The sequence below is a fragment of the Indicator indicator genome, chromosome 3 (assembly GCF_027791375.1).
Source record: "Indicator indicator isolate 239-I01 chromosome 3, UM_Iind_1.1, whole genome shotgun sequence".
Lineage (NCBI taxonomy): Eukaryota > Metazoa > Chordata > Aves > Piciformes > Indicatoridae > Indicator > Indicator indicator.
Genome location: NC_072012.1, coordinates 10604590 through 10626791, shown reverse-complemented (window position 1 = coordinate 10626791; position 22202 = coordinate 10604590). Strand labels below are relative to the sequence as shown.

The following is a 22202-nucleotide window of genomic DNA, read 5'->3' as shown; positions in this document are numbered from 1 at the left end:
TAAAAGCAGCTTGTGGGGGGGCTGGAAATCAGGGTAGGGGAGATCAGGATCCTCTCCCTGCTCCACTCCCTTTCTACTCAGTTGGTAGGAGGGGACATGGGGTGGTTTTCAGAGGTGACAATGAAGGGAGATTCTTGGTACTGCTCATGACCAACGCCATCCCTCAGGCTCTGGAGTCCTCTGTCCCAGCTCTGCAGCAGGGAGCTGATGGGTCAGGAACAGAGCAAATAAGGGGATTTTTCCAGCATGGATCAACCCAACTTCCCAAAGGACAGGACCCATAACAATACCCCAGAGCCCAAACAGCTCTGGCTGCTCCAAGGACATGGCCACCAGAGTGCTGATATGGCAGCAGAGGGAGCTCAGCGCAGAGCTGGATCTATGGAGTCACAGAATGGTTGTGGTTGGAAAGGACCTTCAAGGTCATAGATACTGTCTGGACTCAAACTCTACCAAGGTTGGTGCTAAACCACTGAACCACGATGCCCTCAATACCACATCTCTGCAGCTCTGAAACATCTCCAGGGATGGGGATTCAACCAGTTCCCTGGGGAGCCTCATCCAGTGTTTGAGAACCCTTTCAGAGAGGAAGTTTATTGTAATGTCCAGCCTAAGCCTCCCCTGGTGCAACTTGAGGTCATTTCCTCTTGTCCTATCACTCGTTCCATGGGAGAGGAGACCAAACCCCACCTGGCTCCAACCTCCTTTCAGGGAGCTGTGGTGCCAGAAGGTCTTCCCTCAGTCTCCTTTTCTTCAGGATAAACAATGCCAGATCCCTCAGCTGCTCCTCCTAAGTTCTCCAGACCCTTCACCAACTTCATTACCCTTCTCTGTACCTGCTCTAGCCCCTCGAAGGCCTTCTTGCAGTGAGAGGCCCAAAACTGAACCCAGGATTTGAGGTGTGCCCTCACCAGTGCCTGTGTCCAGGAGGACAATCCCTGCCCTGGTCCTGCTGGCCACACTCTTGCTGATCCAAGCCAGGTGGCTTCTTGGCCACCTGGGCACACTCTGGCTCATGTTCAGCTGCTGTCAACCGGCACCCCCAGGTCCTTTTTCACCAGACAGTTTCCAGCTACTCTGGCCCCAGTCTGGAGCATTCCTGGGGTGGTTGTGACCCAAGGGCAGGACCCAGCACTTGGCCTTGTTGAGCCTCATCCCATTGGCCTCAGCTCATTGATGCAGCCTGGCCAGACCTCTATGTAAAGCCTCCAACCCTCCAGCAGTTCAGATCAATGCTCCCACCCACCTTGGTGTCATCTGCAAACTGAGCATACCTTGATTCCCTTACTCAAATCATTGACAGAGACATTAAAGAGATCAGGCTCCAGCACTGAGCCCTGGGGAACACCACTTGTGACTGGCCACCAGCTGGACTTAACCCCATCCACCACCAATATTTGGGTTTGACCATCCTGAAAGTTTTTAAGCCATTGAAGCATCTACTCATCCAAACCACAAGGAGATATAGGGACAACACAGAATCACAGAACGGTGTGGAAGAAACCTTACAGATCATCCACCTCCAAACCCCAGCCATGGGCAGGGACACTGTCCACTAGTCCAGGTTGCTCAAGGCCTCATCCAAGCCCTCCTTGAACACCTCCAGGGAGGGGGCAACACCTTGAGATAGGAGACAACACCTTCGAGGAGGATGCAACACCTCCACAGATGTTGCACCCCAAGCCATCACCACCACCATTTCTCCCTCCGTTACACCCACCCCTAACCCTCCAAACCCTCCATCTGCTCCTTCCAGGTTCTAGAGAAGCTCTGGAGAAGTTGAGTTTTTCCACCTTTTATTTGTGTTTGGAGATTACAGAGTCTTTATTGCTGCTCTAATACAACCACTCAGACATTAAGAGTTAAAAAAAGCCTTGTTTGGGGAACTCTTTTTCCTCACTGCAGGCTGATGGCGTGGTTGGAGTTGAGAAGAGAATCTGTTGCCTCGTGCGATTTTGCTGGTGGTACCTAAAAATCACCTGGTTTTGGTGTTGGTTTTTCCCCTAATTGGTTAAAAATTAATTATGTTAAAAAAAAGAAAAAAAGAAAAAAAAAAAAAAGAATCAGCCAAAGCAAACCCAAACCTAACCAACCCAATCCAACCCCTCCCCAGCTACATGAGATGATCGCAGAAGATGATTCTGGATTGATTATGGAACAAAGCCAAGCAAGCCACAAGAAGCTTGGAGGAGAAGTGAAACGAGATGGAGAAGAGCTCTGAAGATGAAGGTGGGTCAAGGCAGGTGGGGTTTTGTCACCAATGTTCTCCCCTTTCTTTAATCTGCTGTGGAGAAGAGCTCTGAAGATGGAGGTGGGACAAGGCAGGTGGGGTTTTGTCATCAATGCTCTCCTTTTTCTCTCATCGTCTTGATAAAATGAGCTTCAAAATGGGCATGAAGGAATTCCAGGAGTGAGGAGAAGGAATTCCAGGGGTGAGGAGAAGGAATTCCAGGGGTGAGGAGAAGAAATTCCAGGGGTGAGGAGAAGAAATTCCAGGGGTGAGGAGAAGAAATTCCAGGGGTGAGGAGAGCACTGGCGATGGGCACAGGACAAGGAAGCAGCCACGTGAGCTCTACCAAAGGGTCAAGCAATGGAGAGGGATCTTCAGTTGACCCCATAACCATGTTGTCCCTTAAGCGGGATTTGGGGCTGTGCCTCTAGAGAAGAGTGGGACCTCCAGGGTCCATGGCCTGGGTGGGGAAAGACCCCAATGGGACATTTCCAACAGCTTGGGGGATTCCACCCAAAAATCTTCAGGACCTGGATAAATTAATGAGTGAGGAGAGATTATGTCAAGTTCATAGTTAAGAGATCTAAGAGGTCTATGGTGAAACCTTCTCAAAGCCTTGAGGTCTTCTCAAGGTCTTCTCAAAGCTCTAAGGTCTCTCCAAAACCTTCTCAAAGTCCTACGGTCTCAGATTTCTCAAAGCTTTAAAGTCTCTTCAAAGGCTTCTTAAAGCCCTAATGTCTTCTTGAAGTCTTTTTAAAGTCTTCTTAATGCCTTGTCAAAGCACTAATGTCTTCTGAAAGCCTTCTCAAGGCCCTAAGGTCTCCTCAATGTCTTCTTGAAGCCTTTGCAAAGTCCTATGGTCTCCTCAGAGACTTATCCATCCTTAAAGTCTCCTCCAGGTCTCCACAAAGCCTTCTTACAGCCTTAAGGTCTTCTCAAAGTCTCCTCAGAGCTCTAAGGTCTCCTCAAAGGTCTTCTCAAGATCTTCTAGGCTTTGAGACATTTCAAAGTGAACCTTGGAATAAGCAAACCTGTGAGACTTGTGGTCATGCAGACTTCAGAACTTAGCATCAAGAGCCATGAGAAGGACTTGACCACCAAGACCGTAATTCCACACTTTCTCCTTTCTTGTGCGTTTTTCCATGATGGCAAAAAGTCCACAAGGACCAAAGAAGAACCTGTAGCTGATGAGGGACTCAAGTACCAAAGCAGCAACCACAGGACAAAGGTTTTTGTGCGCACAGGGGTCGGACAGTTTTGTTTTAGAAGGACCACGTTCCCCATGTGAACCATCTAACTGATGGCACATGGAGACTTGGAAAGTCACCTGCATGCTGTCTGCAGCATTCAGGTGGGACATTCTGGGTTAAAAAAGAGGAATTGTGGCCAATTTGTTCTCCATCAGCTCTGGTGCATCAAGCTCTGAGGTGGCAGAAGGGGTTCAGTGGTGCTGAACTCCTCCCCACCTGCAGGATTGGGGTGGGGATGACTCCAGTGTCCACCTCACCCACTCCAAGGGGACTTCCAATTTTATCACCCAGAAAATAAAGCTCCAAAGATTTCCAATGAGGCTGGGGAAAGACCTCACATGGTCTTCCCAGCTGGGCTGGCCAATAAGCTCCACTTGGGTTGGGAAGAGCTCCCCAACACATCAGCAGCATTTCTTGGTGAGGTTTCAAGGCCCTCCCACCAGGGCTGCCCCAGAGCCCCACCATGACTTTGGTTGAACCATAGGAGGTTGGCACTCGTAATGTAAGCAGCAGGAGAACACCATCAAGCTGTGATGAAGGGAGCGGTGGTGGGTCCTACCCCACCATCACCACCACCATGTCTTGCCTCTGAGGGGACACTCTCTTGTCCTCCAAGCTCCCATTAAGCAACCAGCCCCTTCATGACAGCTTTCAGTGGTGCTAAGGCCAAGTTCACCAACTTGCTGGTGGAACCATCCCTTGGGCATTTCAAGCAGAATTCCCAGAGGTTTCTCCAGCAGGATTTTCCTGGTGGGTTGGGAGCACCTGGAACGAAGCAGCTTTTGAACCAACATTGTGAGATGGTGGGAGAAGCTCAAACCTGGCCAGAGGCAAGCTGTTGAGATCCCACTGGGCTGTGAAGGAGGTGGGCTCCCATCACCGCGGCAGCCACTCCGTTCCACGAGGTTCTTCTCCACACCTTCTCCCATCCTCTCAAGTCCCCTTTTCCCCCCTCCCGAAAATAAAGAGAAAACCCAAACCCAGAGAGCATAAATGAAAGGAAATGGGACAGGACTGAGGAATGCCCCAGGTGCCGGCCCCGTGGCAGCAGCACCCCGGTGGCAGCAGGGACACCGGGGGCAGAGGCGGCGTGTTGGGTAACTCTAGTTTAATAAATAAATAACCTAACCACACTGTTGACTACGAGAGCAAGCCTGGGCTGCAGCTTAGGAAGCTTGCAAGGTTGCAACCTGTACACGAGTTGAGAAGAGATTTGGGTTCTTGTTCCTCAGGATCTTCCAGGATTGCAGCTGAAGGAACTTTTTTAATATCTGAGGGGAAAAAATAAAGAAACAAGGGTGAAAAAAAGAAAAAACCAGTTTGGTGAAAAGTGGCAGACGGAAGAGGCTCCTCCCTGTGACAGTGTAGAGGGTTTAGGGATGAGGAGATACCAAGGGAATCACAGAATGGGTAGGGGTTAGAAGGTGACCTCTAGAGATCATCCAGGCCAACCCCCCTGCCAAATCAGCATCACCCAGGGCAGGTCACACAGGAAGGCATCCAGATAGGTCTTGAAAGTCTCCAGAGAAGGAGACTCCACAACCACACTGGGAAGCCTGCTCCAGGACTCCAGCACCCTCACAGTAGGGAAGTTTTTCTTGAGGCTGAGGAGAAGAAATGGTTGTGGAAAGGGTTTGGTCCTCATCTCCTCCCCCATAAATCCCAGGTTTTACCCACCCACCATGTGGTGTGAACATCAAACCTCACTTGGAGTGTGGGAAGCAAAAGAGACAACAGCACCTAACTGTTTCAGGGACTTGAGGGCAACATCAGTGGAGAAATCAGGAGGGTGCATGGAAGGTGCAAAAGCAAATCCCAGAATCCCAGCATGGTGAGGGCTGGAAGGAGCCTCTGGAGATCATCCAGTCCAACACCCCTGATAAAGCAGGGGCACCCACAACAGCTTGCCCAGCATCACAATGTCCTCCCAGTTTGGTACCATCAACAAACTGGCTGAGGGTCTACTGTGCTCCTTCATCCAGGTCATGGATGAAGATGCTGAACAAGAGTTGACTCAACACCTTAAACCCCAAAGCTTGGCTCACCCTGGCTGGGACCCACTAAACCTCCACAAACTGGAACATTTTGGTGTGGTGTGTGAGAGCCTGAAGACCTCAACACCAAGGAAAGTCCTTCTGCAGGAAAGAGGATGTGGAGAAGAAGTGAAGACCTCCCCAAGGTGATCTGTGTTTGTGTGGAACCTTTTCATCTCTGTGGCTGCAGCGTTGGCCACCACCTCACCCTTCGTCAAAGGTTAAAAATAAAGCTGTCATCCGAGTTGGCATCAGATGGTGGCACCACCCTGCCATGTGCCACGTCTGGCTGACAGCTGCTGCCAGATACAAAGGGCTGGTGTCCTGCCAAGGGTCACAGCTCCAACCACACCGTCCCCATCCCACTATCTGCACGAATATGGGAACGATCAGGGAGCTGGTGATGTCTTCTCAAGGGAGCAGTGGGATTTAACCCCATCCCCTCTGCCCTCCCCACACCTGTACCCCACCAAGGTGGCAGAAGAAAGAGGGAGGTTGAGGAGCAGCACCTGTAGTAGTTTGGTTTGAAAGGTCCATTCTTGTTCAGTCCCAGGTACTTTGCTTGCTCATCTGTTAGCTCTGTCAGGTGGGCATCGAAGGTTGGGAGGTGAAGGCTGGCCACGTACTCGTCTGAAAGGGGACCAGACCTTGTCAGTGGGGGAGGAGAATCAGGGAATCACAGAACCCTTCTGGCTGGAAAAGACTTCAAAATCATCAAGTCCAAGCATTAACCCAGGTCACCACCAAACCATGTCCCTCAGCACCACATCTACATGACTTTGAAACCCCTTCAGGGATGGGGACTCCACCATTGCCCTGGGCAGCCTCGGCCAGGCCTTGACAACCCTCAAAGGGAAGAAATTGTTCCTCATATCCAACTTAAACCTCCTCTAGGGCAACTTGAGGCCATTTCTTCTTGTCCTATCATTTCTTCCTTGGGAGAAGAGACCAACCCCCAACCTCCTTTCAGGGAGCTGTAGAGAGTCAGAAGGTCTCACCTCAGCCTCCTCTTATTCAGGCATGACAACCCCTGTTCCCTCAGCTGCTCCTCACAAGATCTGTTGGTCAGGGACTACGTGTGTCCACAGCCAAGGACAGCAGCTCTGCTGGCAGAACACCCTTGGCATCAGCACAGATGGACTCCTTTGGCCAGCCAAGTGCTCAGCCTGCTGTCCCCAGGTGGGGTGGAGAAACAACGCCTCCAATGTAGTGAAGAGCCCAAATCCAGTGGGTAGAACCTTCTGGAAGACCCTGAGCTTGATAAGGAGAACCCGGAACACTGGGCTGTCCTGCTGTCCTTATCCTGGTCTAGCACAACCTCCCATCTGCTCCGCCTCAGAAGCAAAGCAGAAGGCAACAAGCTGAGCTTTACCCATTTTCTTCGGCAGCAAGTAGACATCTTGCTTGTAGCGGCCTTCGGGAGCGTTGTACAGCTCTATCAATGCCAAAGCCTGGGTGCAGAAGACACTCAGGGTAAGAAAACACTTCAGGAGAAGGCAGAAAGCTGCCAGCTTTGAAGTGAGACGTGGCTTTGGCTCAACCCAAGCCCTACTTGCCTGTGTGGTGGCAGTGATGGACAAGACGAAGGTGGGGACGGTAGAGCAGCTCAGGTTGAGCAGACGACCCTGGGAAGTAAAAAAACCCTGCTCTTATCTCAACCAGGGCACCAAGACCAGGGAAGGACCTTACAGGAGGGACAAGAACCACTGGTGGAACGTGCCCCTTCTTGGGGAAGACATCATTTAGCACCTTAACATCATTTATCAACTATCACATTTTGAATTCCAAGACGTTGGTTGCTCAAACAACTCAGTAAAAGGTCTCCTGTGGGAGGTGCCTTGGAGTGGGATAAAGGAAAACCCAGGAGCTTCACCATGACCCAGTAACTCATGGACCAAACCAGGGTTACACCAAGCTATGACCAGAGGGACCATCAAGCTGCTGAGACCCAGGAGGTGGTTTCTGGACATACTTCACAGATTCATAGAATGATGTGAGCTGGAAGGGACCTTAAAGATCACCCAGTTCCAAGCCCCTGCCATGGGCAGGGACACCTCCCACTAGACCAGGTTGCTCAAGGCCTCACCCAACCCGACCTCCAACACCTTCAGCTGCACCACCACTCCTCCAGCCCTTGTTTTCTTCCTCCTCAAGCAGCAAACAGGTGACAGTCCTGCTCCTTTGCCCACAACTCACCTCTGCCAGAAGGACTATTCTCTTCCCATCAGGCCAGATGACATGGTCCACCTGGGACCTCACCCTCTCCCAGGTCAGCTCGGGTGTACGCAGGCTTGCCTGGAACACAGGGTTAGGATAAACCCAGTTAAAGCCCTGCCAGAAGATCCAGCCCCCACAGCTACATCCCAGAAGCTACAGAGCAGGCAGCTTGCTGACATTGTCCTGGCTTTGCAGTCTCCTGGGGGTCCAGTTGTGGTGCCAGAGCAGTGAAACCATCATGGATCACAAGCTGGAGCTATTTTTACCATGACAATAGATCAAAGCTCCAGCACAACTCTTGTTCAAAGCTATTCTGGCTGAGGAGGACTCACAGTCACCAACTGCATCCTGCAGGGCTGCTGCTGTCACTGCTTTCCAGCACAAAAAAGCTCTTCAAGGCCATGGTTCTTACCTTCAGACAAGACTCTCTTGGTTTTCTACTCATCTCGAGGCACAGAGAAGCAGATTTTGGTGCCTTTTGGTCAAGTGTGGTGGGGTTGAGCATGTTCAGCTGTGATTGGACCAATGGTTGGGCCTTGATGGTATCACCAGGTGAAGGTGGTAGGACTGGGCTGGAGAGGGGAATTCACTGACCCTCTTGGGGAAGGCATGAGGCTGGTGGGTACCAAACCCTGTGCTAGCAGCTGGGGTAGTTTTGCTTGCTGGCTCCTTTGGGATAGCAGGAGGGACAGTGACACATCTGCCAGTGTCTGCTGGACATGGGGAGGGATGGATTCATCGATTCATAGAATGGGTTGGGGTGGAAGGGACCTTAAAGATCATCTAATTGACGATTTTCATGGAACTATGGAATGGTTTGGGTGGGACCTTCCAAGGTCATATAGTCCAATCCCCTTGCAGTCAGCAGGGACATCTGCAACTAGAGCAGGTTGCTCAGAGCCACAAATGACCTGATCTGGAATGGTTCCAGGGATGGGACATCTACCACCTCTCTGGGCAACCTGGGACAGGCTCTCACCACCCTCATCATCAAAATCTTCCTTCTCTCCAGTCTCAATCTCCCTCTTTTAGTTTCCAACCATCACCTCTTGTCCTGTCACAACAGGCCCAGATAAAAAAGTCTGTCCCCAGATTTCTCTTGGCCCCTTCAAGTCCTGAAAGGCCATCAGAAGGTCTCCCTGGAGCCTTTTCCTCTCCAGGCTGAACAATCCCAACTCTCTCAGCCTGGCCTCACAGCAGAGGACTTCCAGACCACCCATCATTGCTGTGGCCTCCTCTGGCCCTGCTCCAATAGATCCATGTCTGTCATGTGCTGAGGACTCCAGAGCTGGCCCCAGCACTGGGGTCTCAGCAGGGCACAGCAGAGGGGCAGAATCCCCTTCCTCCCCCTGCTGCCCACACTGCTGGGGATCAGCCCAGGACAGGTTGGCTCTAGGCTGTGAGCACACAGTGTGGCTCATTAGCTTTTCACCCACCAGCACCCCCGAGTCCTTCTCCAGAGGGCTGCTCTCCAGCTCTTCATCCCCCAGCCTGGACTGATTCTGGAGGCTGCCCCAAGCCATGTGCATGACCTTGCTCTTGGCCTTGTTGAACCTCACGAGGCTCCCATGGGCTCACTTCTCCAGCTTGTCCAGGCATTTTATCTCCTCCCAGGTGCTCAGAGAGGTGTCACAGGTCAGCCACAGTTACCAAAGGGTCCCAAAGCCACCATCACCCCCCTGTGCCCAACCCCTGCCCCTGTGCTCACCACATCAATCTCGGTGTTGGAGTGCCCCATGTTGCAGACAATGCAGCTGTTCTTCATCCGATCCAGATGTTCCCTGGTCACCACATTCTTGTTGCCTGCCAGACACCAAGATCCCCAATCGATCCCCAAGATCCCACGTTCCCTCTCCCCACCTTCTGGCCTTTTCCTTAGGCACAAGAGGGACATGACTATGGGGGTGTGCATCCACGATGACCTCCTGCCTTGGGGACCACCAACCTGTGCAGGTGATGACGATGTCAACTTGTCTGATGACTTCATTGAGCTTCACGAGCCGGAATCCATCCATGCTACGAGGAGAGGAAAGCAAAAAGTAGTTTGAGAAGCAGCAAAAACAGGTCCAAAGCAGACAAAAATAAAAGAAAACATCAGAAGATTCTTAGATGTTCATTTGAACTTTCTAATGCCAGAGTAGGAACACAGCAATGCTGCTGCTGAAGGACCACATCCCCCAGCTCATTGGGAGGGTTTCTGGAGTCAATCTGTTGTGGGGAGAAGTGAAAAGGGATTTTTTGGGTGGGTTTCCCATCTTTTTGTCAAGGCTTCCACGTCTGCAGATCTCAGTTCTCAGCTGAGATGGGTTTTCCAAGCTGCTGCTCCTGCAAAGCACAGCCAGAAGTTGCAGCTCCTGCTGCAGAATCCTTTCTGACAGGGATTTAGCATCATGGAATCACAGCATGGTTTGGGTTGAAAGGATCCTCCAAGGTCATCCAGCCCAAGCCCCCTGCAGGCAGCAGGGATGTCTGCAACTACAGCAGGTTGATCAGAGACATAGACAACCTGACCTGCAGTAGTTCCACCTCTCTGAGCAACCTGAGACAGGGTCTCACCACCCTCACTATGAAGAGCACCTCCCCTCTTTTAGTTTGAACCATCACCTCTTGTCCTGCCACAACAGGCTCTGACCAGAAGTCCCTCTGGAGCTTTCCTGTAGACCCTATTTAATTCCTGAAAGGCCACCAGAAAGTCTCCCTGGAGCCTTCTCTTCTCCAGCCTGAACAACCCCAACTCTCTCAGCCTGTTCTCACAGCAGAGGGCTTCCAGCCTTCCCATCACTGCTGTGGTCTCCTCTGGCCCCACTCCAACAGGTCCATATCAGCTGTGCTGAGGACTCCAGAGCTGGAACATCTTAAAGCCACTCCAAACCATCCAAACTGTTCAGATGTCAACTATTATCCTCACAACCTATAGTCAGGCACCCCTGAGATCTTCAGCAGTGCTGAGCTCTCAGCAGGTCCTTCCTGACCTCCCCCAGCCAGGTGTACTCAGCACACAGGGCAAAAGGGCAGGATGTGTTTTGGGGACTTGTTGAAAGTCCTCTTGAGAATTTTGCTTCTGACTCTCACACCTTGGATACAATTGAAAAACAAGGGACTTTTCCTGCCGCTTGTCCCATTTCTTGGATTTTTTTCCTCACTGCAAACTCTTTCCGAGAAGCACATGTGGTGTGGAGTCAGGGAATGCCCAAATTCCCAGTGAAGGAGGTGGGTGTTGGATGTGCCACCTGTGAAGGTCACAGAGCCAACCAGAAGATGATCAGCTCTGCTAATTAAGCAGGGCACCCTGACAGCCCTTTGAAAGCCTGCTGTTAGGAGGAGGTTGTGGGTTCAAGGTGGCTCAGGGTGGTTTTGGGACTCTGCTTTCATGGTCACATCCCAGCTGTGCACCAAACCCCAGCCTGCAGCTGAAGGAACCAAGGAGGGCTGTGACTGCAACGTGTCCATGCAAGGGGGCAGCCACGTGCTCTCATGCTACTGGTGCTGGCAAGAAGAGGCTGTGAAGCAAATGTGATGGCAAACCCCAAGGAATACCTTGGTGAGGTGTCTGTGCACCATAACAAGGCCCTGGGTTGCTCTCCAAAGGTCACATTTCACTCCCAACATCCTTTCAAGAGACATCATTGACCTCTTTCAAGCCATATCATCAAACTCTTGGTCACTGAGGTGATGCTAGTGCAAGCTGGCACGTGGGATACAGGTAAACTGGGTGATGCTTTAGCAGAAGAACCATTTTTTGGCTGAAAGAAAGTTCTGGGTTCCTCCAAGGGTGCCGAGAAGCCACAAGACCCTCACCAGAATCCCTTTCAGGAGGGGCCACTGTTGAGTCAGTGGCTGTGGTTTTCCTGGGAAAATAAAAGGCTGCAGAAGAAGCTGGGCTTGGTGGGACTGCTTACCAGGCCTGCAGGGCACAGATTGGGTCAATCTCTGTCACGTACACTATGGAGCCCATGGCCTTCAGAGCAGCACAGCAGCCCTTTCCAACCTGGGGAGGAGAAGAGCACAGAGGGAGTGTGAGAGGCTGAGAGCTCAGGAGGTACTTGGGCATCCCTATGGCCACGGGAAGCATAAAGGGTGACTCTTGGAATCACAAAATTGTCTTCCACTGGAAGAGACCTTTGAGATCATCCAGTCCAACAATTAACCCAGCACTGCCAGGTCACCACTAACCCATGCCCCTGAACATCACATCTCCACAGCTTTGAAATCCCTCCAGGGATGGGGACTCCCAGGCTCCAACACCCTCAAAGTCAAGAAGTTTCTCTTGATGGGACCTCCTGGGTTCCAGTTTGTGCCCATTGCCCCTTGTCCTGTCACTGGGCACCACTGACAAGAGCCTGGCACCATCCTCTTTCCCCCCACAGCTCCTTTAGCTCTTGCTGAGCATTGCTCAGATCCCCTCTCAGGCTGCTCTTCTCCAGGCTCAACAGCCCCAGGGCTCTCAGCCTTTCCTCCTCACAGAGATGCTCCAGGCCCCTCAGCAGCTTTGGAGCCTCTGCTGGACTCTCTTCAGCAGTTCCCTGTCTGTCTTGAACCCAGAGTCCAGAACTGAACCCAGTTCTGTGGCCCCCCTAGGGCAGAGTAGAGGGGGCAAAGAACCTCCCTTGACCTGCTGGCCAAATTCTTCATGACCCCCAGGAAACCATTTGCCTTCTTGGCCATGAGGGCACATTGCTGGCCCATGGGCAACTTGTCTTGCTACTCATGTCCTTCAAGACTGCAGTTTGTTCTCTGCTGAACACACTGCAAATCAAGAACATCTTCACTTCTGGCAAAGCCACCAGCTCTGGAGGTCCCAGCAGCTGCAGAGCAAAGCCCCAGAGGACAGGAGCCCCAGCAGTCAAAGCCATGCAGAGGACAGCCCATGTTCCACGCAGTGACCACAGGTGACATGTGAAGCCCTTACCTCCCCGTAGCCACAAACCACCACTTGCTTTCCACCAAACATCATGTCCGTGGTCCTCTTAAGGCTGAGGAAGAAGGAAAAGTAACAATTAGAGACCAGCAGTAGAACCCATTCCACTCATGATGTGGTGAAGGACAACGGTCCTTCACAGTTTGCTCCTCCTCAGCACCATGGCTGCATCCCTGAGGACCCAAAGGGCACCTAAAAATGATGTGGTGAAGGACAATGATCCTTCATGGTTTGCTCCTGGTTGCATCCCTGTGTGGCATCCCTGGTTGTTATCCTTCATGGTTTGCTCCTGGTTGCATCCCTGTGTGGCATCCCTGGTTGTTATCCTTCATGGTTTGCTCCATGGTTGCATCCCTGCAGACATGAAGCAATTCTGGGTGCACAGAGGACCCAAAGTGTACCTAAAACTTGACTTTATCCTTGGGTTCTACCAGTGCAACACAACAAAGAAGGATTTGGGGTCTGGATCCCTTTCTTGGTTGGCTCCTTTTGCTTTGGTTCTCCAGAAAGAGTGAAAATCTCAAAACTATTTATTTCTTCATTTGGCCAGGGGGGGGTCTTTATGGTCAGTTTATGGACAGAATCCCAGAGCTTCCCACAAATCAAGCTCTCCCCCTCCACTGGGTTTCCTTCTGGTTCCTCCCTAGGAATGTCCTACATTTGGGTCTATTTTTAGCAGCAGTAAATAGGTCAGCAGTGCTGGGAAGGTGAAATTCCCTCACAGTGCCCAAAGAACTTAGCTCAGAACCTCTGCTCAGCTCCTCCCTTGACCCACTTTTAGATGCCTTGGGCCACACTTAACTCCCAGATCTACCTACCCACGAGGTCCATCCTCCATCACAGCTGAAGGCAACGAGATAAAGAAGACTTGAGAGGTTTGAACATTTCTGAGCTGCATCTTGCTACACAGGGAATGTGGAGCTAAAAGTTGTGCCCTCGAGTCCAAACCTGGGGGCAGCCAACCCCACCACAGAAGCTACTTTGTGGGTCTTGAACTCTGTGACCACAGCGAGGAGCTATGGCTGTAACAAAGAACTGCTTCATTAGAGGAACATCTTCATCAAGATGTTTTCATGCCATCAGAGAATGGTTTGTGTTGGAAGAGACCTTTCAAAGTCACCCTCTGCACTGTATGTGCAGTTTCTTCCCCATATGTCCATCACATGTCGTTCTAAAGAGGACCTTTCAAGGTCATCCAGTCCAACCTCCTTGCAGTCAGCAGGGACATCTGCAACCAAAGCAGGTTGCTCAGAGCCCCAGAAAACCTGGGGTGGTTCCAGAGGTAATAAAGAGTCTTTCTTCTCCTCAATTGATTAAAAATGATCTCAAGTTGCAGGTAAGGCACTCATGGATTCAGTTTCCTGTGGGGTCCAACATGACCTGAAAGGTTTCTCTTTAGAGAGAGACAGGGAACTACTGGAGAGAATCCAGAGGAGGCTCTAAAGATGCTGAGGGGCCTGGAGCATCTCTGTGAGGAGGAAAGGCTGAGAGCCCTGGGGCTGCTGAGCCTGGAGAAGAGCAGCCTGAGAGGGGATCTGAGCAATGCTCAGCAAGAGCTGAAGGAGCTGTGGGGGGCAAGAGGATGTGGCCAGGCTCTTGTCACTGGTGCTCAGTTGACAGGACAAGGGGTAACAGGCACTGAATGGAACCCAGGAGGTTCCATCAGGAGGAACTTGTTGGCTTTAAGAGTGTTGGAGCCCTGGAGCAGGCTGCCCAGAGAGGTTGTGGAGTCTCCTTGTCTGGAGAGCTTCCAACCCCACCTGGCCGTTGTGATGCTGGGCAAGCTGCTGTGGGTGCCCCTGCTTTAGCAGGGAGGGTTGGACTGGATGATGTCCAGAGGTCCCTTCCAGCCCCCACCATGCTGGGATTGTGTGTGATCCTGTGACAAGTTGGGGTGGCCATGTACATACCCATCCAGGATGGACTCTCTGCAGCAGTAGAGGTTGTCAAACTTCTGCTTTGTGACCGAGTCGTTGACATTCATGGCTGGGACGCAGAGCTTCCCTGCTTTGGACAGCTGGTACAGCCTGGTGTGGGAACACAAGAAGACACAGACCATCAGTGGGAAAGTATTTCAGTGCTCTCCACTGCTGGGTGCTCTGGAGGTCCTTGTTTTGCTGGAGTGAGCAAAACCTCTAACTAGTTGCTCCTCATTCCAGGAGGAGAAATCACAATCTTCCTACCACAGATGTTTGGACCTGTTCCCATCCCCACTGAAGAATAAGCAAGAGGTATCTCATAGAAACATCTAATCAGTTCAGAAGGTGCCCTAGATTCCATAACTGTTGATATTTTGACCATCCTCTGATGCCCTCAAAAGTACAACACCCCCAATCCTGCTTCAGACACTGTAGGACGAGAGCTCCTGTCATTCCTCAAGCTCCTGCAGCTCAAGGGAAATAGGTATGACCCCAGCTGGGGAAGATTCCCAGCAAGGTGAAGCTCCTGTGGTCAACACCTGGGCCAAAATATCTATCTGAGTTTAATCACTGAGGTGTTGTGCAAGAAGCAACCAGGGTGAGGAGGACATCGACCTGACCTCCCACTTCTGAGAGCAGATTCAACTTCTGGCAGACTCAAACCCAACAAAAACGAATCTAAAAGCCTCACTGGGGCTATGAAGAGCATCTCAAAATCATCTCCTTGCTCCAGACCTTGGAAAGGAGAAGATGTACTCTTGGGCAGGCTCTACAGACCTCCTCCAGGTTTCTCCCCAGTCTCTCTTTGTCAGCAGAGAAGACTTGGTCCCCACGTTGCCTGTCTTCAGGAGGTGAGGAGGATGTGTTCCCTGCATGTCTGCACTGATAACACCAACCTCAGACAACAGCCTTGCTCCTGGCACGAGACCACGGGGAACAGATTCATTCTTGCACATCAGTTTTGCCCAGATTGGGAACAACTTAGAGAGAACCAGAATCCCAGCATGGTGGGGTTGGAAGGGACCTCTGGACATCATCCAGTCCAACCTCCCTGCTAAAGCAGGGGCACCCACAGCAGCTTGCCCAGGATCACAATGGCCAGGTGGGGTTGGAAGCTCTCCAGACAAGAAGATTCCACAACCTCTCTGAGCAGCCTGCTCCAGGGCTCCAATGCCCTCACATCAAAGTTTCTCCTGATGGAACCTCCTGGGTTCCAGTTGGTGCCCACTGCCCCTTGTCCTATCACTGGGCACCACTGACAAGAGTCTGGCCACATCCTCTTGCCCCCCACAGGTCCTTCAGCTCTTGCTGAGCATTGCTCAGATCCCCTCTCAGGCTGCTCTTCTCCAGGCTCAACAGCCCCAGGGCTCTCAGCCTTTCCTCCTCACAGAGATGCTCCAGGCTTCCCAGCCTCTGATGGACTCTCTCCAGTAGTTCCCAGTCTCTCTTGAACTGGGGAGCCCAGAACTGGACTGAGGACTCCAGCTATGGCCTCCCTAGTGCAGGGTAGAGGAATTGAAGAACCTCCCTCCACCTGCTGGCCACACTCTTCTTGATGCCCCCCAGGACACCATTTGCCTTCTTGGCCATGAGACCACATTGCTGGCTGATGATGACCTTGTCCCCCAGCACTCCCACGTCCTTCTCTGTGGAGCTGCTCCCCAGCAGGTCACCTCTCACCTGTGATGCTGCAGGGGGTTATTCCTCCATGGGTGCAGGACCCTACCCTCACCCTGGTTGAACTTCCCATGCTACAACTAAGATCAGGTCCTTTTCTTGACCCCACTTGGCTGCAAACCTCAACCAGATCCTTCCTCATCTCATGCATCTTGCTTCCCTCTTTTAAAGGCTTCCTGCACCTCTCAGCCAGCTCCAAGAGCTGCAGCCAAGCCCTTCTCCCTGCAAAAAGAAAGCTAAAATCAGGGTCTGCTGCTCTTCTCCTCAGTCTTCTGTCATCTATGACAGGGTTAACCCCCTGGAGAAGCACCTCTGGTAACCCCAGGAGCCACTTGTTCTATCACAATTCTGCTTCTGTTGCAGACCAATGGACATTCCTCAGCCACAGGGCTGCATCTCTGTGGTTCTACCTTTCCAGAGTCCCACTTCAACTCAAGACTCATTCCCTCTTCCCAAATCTCACTTCTTCTCATAGACCTAGTTCAGAACTACACTTTTTACCTTCTCCAAAGCCCATCCCTTGTGCCTTCAGCCTTGTGCTCTTTTCACCTGCAAGATGAGGTGAGACAACCACTGCCCTGATTTCCCAAGGTCCTTGTGTACTGCTTCCACCCATGCAATGGTGGATGATCTTAGAGGTCTTTTCCAGCCTTGATGGTTCTATGATTTTATGGTCAGTAGGTGCTTCAACTCCTCATCTCAAGTTCAGAGCAGGACTTCCAGGTTGCCTTCACTAAACCAGCTCTTGTGGAAGAGCCAATCCCAAACTGAAGGAGAGGCAAGCATCAGGAGTTTCAATGCTCCCTCTGTGGCATCTTACAGCTTGGGGATCTTTTGCTACTGGTGCCTTGAGGCAGAAGATGCTTTTTTGACCAAACATGCTCACAGTCCACCCTCTCCTGTTACCTGTGGACACCAGTCACACTCTCCTCTACAATCCCCTTGATCTTCTTAAACATGTTGGGGTATTTCTTGTAGATCCAATGAGTGAGATCTCCTCCATCATCCAAGATCTGCAACAAAACCAACCACAAAGTCACTGCTCTGAAGATCCAGCAAGGGCTGCTGACCCCAAAAGAGTACAAGGGACAGGAGGAAAGAGCAGAAGGAGAAGGAAGAGGAGAATGGAGAAAGAAGACAGAGAGAGGAGGGTGAAAGAGGATGGAGAGGAAGGAGGATGAAGAAAGGAGGATGGAGAAGGAAGTTGGAGAGAGGAGGGTTAAGGAGAATGGAGAGGGAGAATGATGGAGGAGGAAGGAGATGATAGAGGAAGGTGGAGAAGGATTGAGAAGGATTAAGATCGATGACTATGGAGGAGGATGGAGAGGGAGGAGAATGGAGAAGGAAGAGTGAGAAGGATGGAGGATGAAGCAAGAGGGAGATGGAAAATGAGGAGGATAAAGGAGGATGGAGGAGGAGGGAGAAAGAGGAGGATGGAGAAGAACAAGGATGAAGAAGTATGAAGAATGAAGGATGGAGAAGGAGGATGGAGAAGAAGGAAGATGGAGAATGAGGAGGATCATCCTCTTTGCATGTTCCCTACACCAACACCAAATTCTTTTAACAGCATCACCATCATCATCATCAATGTCGTTGCCAGCATTACCATCGTCATCCTCTCTGCATATTCCCTACACCAGCCTCAAAGGCTTTTGACTGCCTCCTCATCCTTCTCCTTCCCCTTTCTGCACGTTCCCCACACCAACATTCAAGACTGCCAATCCCCAGATGTCAGCCCTGGACAGAAGCTTCTCTGCTTGCTGGCTTGAAATGGAGCTCAGCAGAGAACTTACAGATCATCCAGTCCAACCCTTAACCCAGCACTGCCAGATCACCACTGAACCACGTCCCTCAGCACCACATCTACACAGCTTTGAAACCCCTCCATGATGGAGACTCCACCATTGCCCTGGGCAGCCTGGGCCAGGCCTTGACAGCCCTCAAAGGGAAGAAATTGTTCCTCAAGTCCAACCTAAACCTCTCCTGGGGCAACTTGAGGCCATTTACTCTCATCCTACCATTTGTTCTGTGGGAGAAGAGACCAAATCTCCCCTGGCTCCAGCCTCCCTTCAGGGAGCTGTGGAGCCAGAAAGTCTCTCCTCAGCCTCCTTTCCTCCAGGCTGAACAATCCCAGATCCCTCAGCTGCTCCTCGCAAGTCTTGTGCTTTATTCTCCTCCATCCACCTGCCCACCAAGAGGGACAACCTCCAAACCAATGCTCTTGGCTTGAGTTCATCAACCTCCCTCTTGATTTGAGAGCAGGGCTCTGGGAAACCTGATCTAGTTGAGGATGTCCCTGCTCACTGCAGAGGGGGTTGGACCAGATGATCTTTGGAGGTCCTTTCCAACCCAGACCATTCTATGATTCTATGATTTGAAATTATTCCTCCAAGAGAAGAAGAAAGCTGCTGTTGAGTCTAGGCTCAAGACTCGACACCAATCTAGCACGGGGGTGGATTTTTTGACATTCCTGATTCTTTTTAGAGGTGACAGGTGGAGAACGGAAGGGACCAAAAAAAGCCCACCTCAAAGAAGCTGCTAATGGCAAACAAACAATCTTCTGCCTTTGATTGCTTTACATCTCATTTAGATCAGAAGCTCCAGGGCTCAAAAGCTGTTGAGAAGCAGGAGGGAAAAAAGCACATCTGACACCTACCAATTATTCTGCTCACCTACTTCAGGGTTCTTCTTGTTTTCCCTAGAAACAAGGGCAGAAGAAACCAGAAAAAAAAAAAAAAAAGGGGAGCTGAGGTCCTTTCCTCCTACAGCAAGAGAAGGCTGAAAGTGCAGAAATCATTGTTCTGAAAAAGAGCTAGGTGAGAGAGCTAGGTGAGATAGCACTGAGTCCCAGCATGGCTGAGGGTTGGAAGGGACCTCTGGAAATGATCCAGTCCAACCCTCCTACTAAAGCAGGGGCACCCACAGCAGCCTGCCCAGCATTACAATGGCCAGGTGGGGCTGGAATCTGCAGAAGAAAAGAATCCATGACCTCTCTGGGCAGTCTGCTCCAGGGCTCCACCACCCTCAAAGCCAACAAGTTCCACCTTGTGGAATCTCCCGGGTTCCAGTTTGTGCCTGTTGCCCCTTGTCCTGTCACTGGGCACCACTGACAAGAGCCTGGCACCACCCTCTTGCTCCCTACAGATCCCTTAGCTCTTGCTGAGCACTGAGATCCCCTCTCAGGCTGCTCTTCTCCAGGCTCAACAGCCCCAGGGCTCTCAGTCTTTTCTCCTCACAGAGATGCTCCAGGCCCCTCAGCATCCCCTGGACTCTCTCCAGTAGTTCACTGTCTTTCCTGAACTGAGAAGCCCAGAACTGGACCCTGGACTCCAGCTGTGGCCTGACTAGGGCAGACTAGACGGGGAAGAGAACTTCTCTTGACCTGCTGACCACACTCTTCTTGATGCCCCTAGACAGGAAAAAAATCACACCAATCATTGACCTTTCCTGGTCTCCTCCAACCCAATGCATTCTATGATTTTAACCAATGGTGTGAATTTGATCAAATATGGTAAAATAGGTTCTCAGAATGGGTTGGGTTGGAAGGGACCTTGCAGATCATCTAACTCCAACCCTCCTGCCATGGGCAGGGATACCTTCCACTAGATCAGATTGCTCAATGGCTGCAACCTCTTCTCAGAACAGACTGATTTGGGGTCATGTTTCACTGGCTAGGTTAACTGAGTTTGGTTTCAAACACAGCAAGTAACTCTGAAATCAAAGGTAGCACCTGATGAACTTTGCACTAATGCTGGCTTAGCAAACAGTTAACCAAAACCTGGCTTGGTAGCCAAAGTCCACATGCAGAAGTCATTTAACCCACCTTCTCCCTGGCTTCAAACCAACTGAGATAAGTTGATGTCCTTCACTGTGTAGGTCATCGAGAAGTAGTTTGAGGGTCAGTGTTGTGGTAGGACCAAGCCTTAACTGCTAAGCGAGCTCTAAATGTAGGAGGAACACCCAAACCAGCACTACACCCTCCTCCTCCTCCTCCCTCTCTTCATGTGAGAGCTCCCCAAACCTCAGCACACACCAAGCACTCAGCAACCAGCTCCATCTCACCATGTTGGGCTGCCATCCTTCGACGTTGACGCAGCGATCGATGCACCACCAGAAGTCATCTTCAGACTCCCCCTTCCAGGCGAAGACAGGGAAGCCTGGCACAGGGAGGGAGGAAGGGAGGTTCTAACACAGCTTTAGCCAAGCTCTTAGGGGTCAGCTCTCCCTATATCCATGTGTGGTGGAACCAGGCTCCCCACACCACTGGAAGCTTACTTGTAGGCTGAGTTTTAGAACATCCAGCTTCTAGAAGAAGCTGCAGAGATAAACAGTGAGGACACGCAGAGGTAGGAGTCAGCTTTTGCCTCATTCCTTCCTCTCCTCTAAGACAAAGCTCAGGCCACCAGAGGAGAAGGCAACAGCCTCTCAATGACACCATTTGTCAGCAGAACCTAGGTTTCACTGCCAGTTGGGTGTCCTACCTTCCTCTGAGGCACATCAACCACAAATGTATTCAGAGATACTGTGCCTCATGACCAACTATTACTCAGCTTCAGTGAGCAAGACTAAGTAACAGGCAAGGTGGTGGCTTTGGCTTCTTCTGGGTCTCCCAAGGAACATCCCAATAGGGTTTGGATTAAGGAATCTTCCAAGGGGGGTTGGATTAAGGAATTTCCCAACAGGGTTTGAAGCAAGGAATGTTCCAATAGGTTTTGGATTAATGCCTCTCTCAAGAGGGTTTGGGTTAAGGAATGTTCCAAGGGGTTTGGATTAAGGCAACTCCAAGGGGAGCTTGGATTAAGGAATCTTCCAAAAGGTTTGTCTTAAGGCATCTCCCAACAAGGTTTGGATTAAAGAACCTCCCAAGAAGGTCTGAATTAAGGAATTTCCCAGCAGAGTTGGGATTAAGGCATCTTCCAGTTGGGCAGCAAGATGGATATCTTCTGTTCTGTGAATGATGTCCCCTCGGATTTTCTCTTTGCCCCCCTTCAGCCAAAGTTATCATTTATTTGTAGAACTGAAATCAAATGCAGCTCAGTTTCTCTTAGCAAAAGGACTTTCAGGTTGAGGGAGCCTTGAAGCCTGATAATGTCCATCACTATCAGCTCTGCTATGGACTTTTTATATCCCAGACAAATATCATTCCAAGGTTTTTCAGACCAAGGGATAGGACTGCTCTTGGGCTGTTTACCTCCTACAGGTTCATCCTAAATAGATAAAAATGAAAGCAAAACCCCTCCAAAGAGCTGACAAATGAGCTAAATGGGATGGAGCAACAAGAAATCCTTCTAAAAGCAGAAAGAAAAAAGAGGGTGAAGTTTCCTACCACTCTCAGCAAGGGCAGCAGCCACTTCATTAAGGGTGGAGTAGATGTTGCAGGCAGCCCATCGGCACTGTGCGCCCAACGCGCCCAAAGTCTCCATCAGGACCTGGAATCAAGGCCAAACACACACATCAGAAAGAGCAAGGGGAAGAGCAAAACACAACTGAGAGTTGGATTTGTGGCTTCTGGGGATGTTGAACCACCTGAAGCTGGTTGGAAGGAGCACTGGGGGTGCAGGAGAGTTGCCCAGTTTAGCAATTAATTTATTTTGCCAGTTTTCAATGGATGATGAAGTCACCTGGTGGCACCTGGTAATAGGACAGGGAATAATGGATATAAGCTAGGGCACAGTTCCACCTCAACATGAGGAGAAAATTCTTTCCTCTGAGGGTGACAGAGCACTGGAGGAGGCTGCCCAGAGAGGTTGTGGAGTCTCCTCTGGAGACTTTCAAAGCTAACCTGGATGTGTTCCTGTGTGACCTGTCCTAGGTGATCCTGCTTTGGCAGGAGGGTTGGATCCAATGATCTCTGGAGGTCCCTTCCAATCCCTACCATTCTCTGATTCTGTGATATGCAGCATGGATAGGTGTGGATAAAAATATCTCCATAAAGATGTCACTCAGCAAAGCCAGTCA

General features: G+C 51.0%; 1 protein-coding gene across 1 annotated transcript in view; it reads right to left on the bottom strand.

Moving 5' to 3' along the window:
• Positions 1 to 5727: 5727 nt before the first annotated feature.
• The window catches only part of AHCYL2 (adenosylhomocysteinase like 2), an 82662-nt gene continuing 66187 nt past the window's right edge, over positions 5728 to 22202 (bottom strand). The window contains exons 5-17 of the mRNA XM_054399758.1: positions 21571 to 21673; positions 20307 to 20401; positions 17151 to 17257; positions 14559 to 14675; positions 12640 to 12703; positions 11630 to 11718; positions 9676 to 9746; positions 9439 to 9533; positions 7710 to 7808; positions 7070 to 7138; positions 6886 to 6964; positions 6023 to 6143; positions 5728 to 5812 (exon numbers count right to left, since the gene is read on the bottom strand). Coding sequence (XP_054255733.1) covers positions 5728 to 5812; positions 6023 to 6143; positions 6886 to 6964; positions 7070 to 7138; positions 7710 to 7808; positions 9439 to 9533; positions 9676 to 9746; positions 11630 to 11718; positions 12640 to 12703; positions 14559 to 14675; positions 17151 to 17257; positions 20307 to 20401; positions 21571 to 21673 — 1194 coding nt within the window. The remainder of the gene's footprint in view (positions 5813 to 6022; positions 6144 to 6885; positions 6965 to 7069; positions 7139 to 7709; positions 7809 to 9438; positions 9534 to 9675; positions 9747 to 11629; positions 11719 to 12639; positions 12704 to 14558; positions 14676 to 17150; positions 17258 to 20306; positions 20402 to 21570; positions 21674 to 22202) is intronic.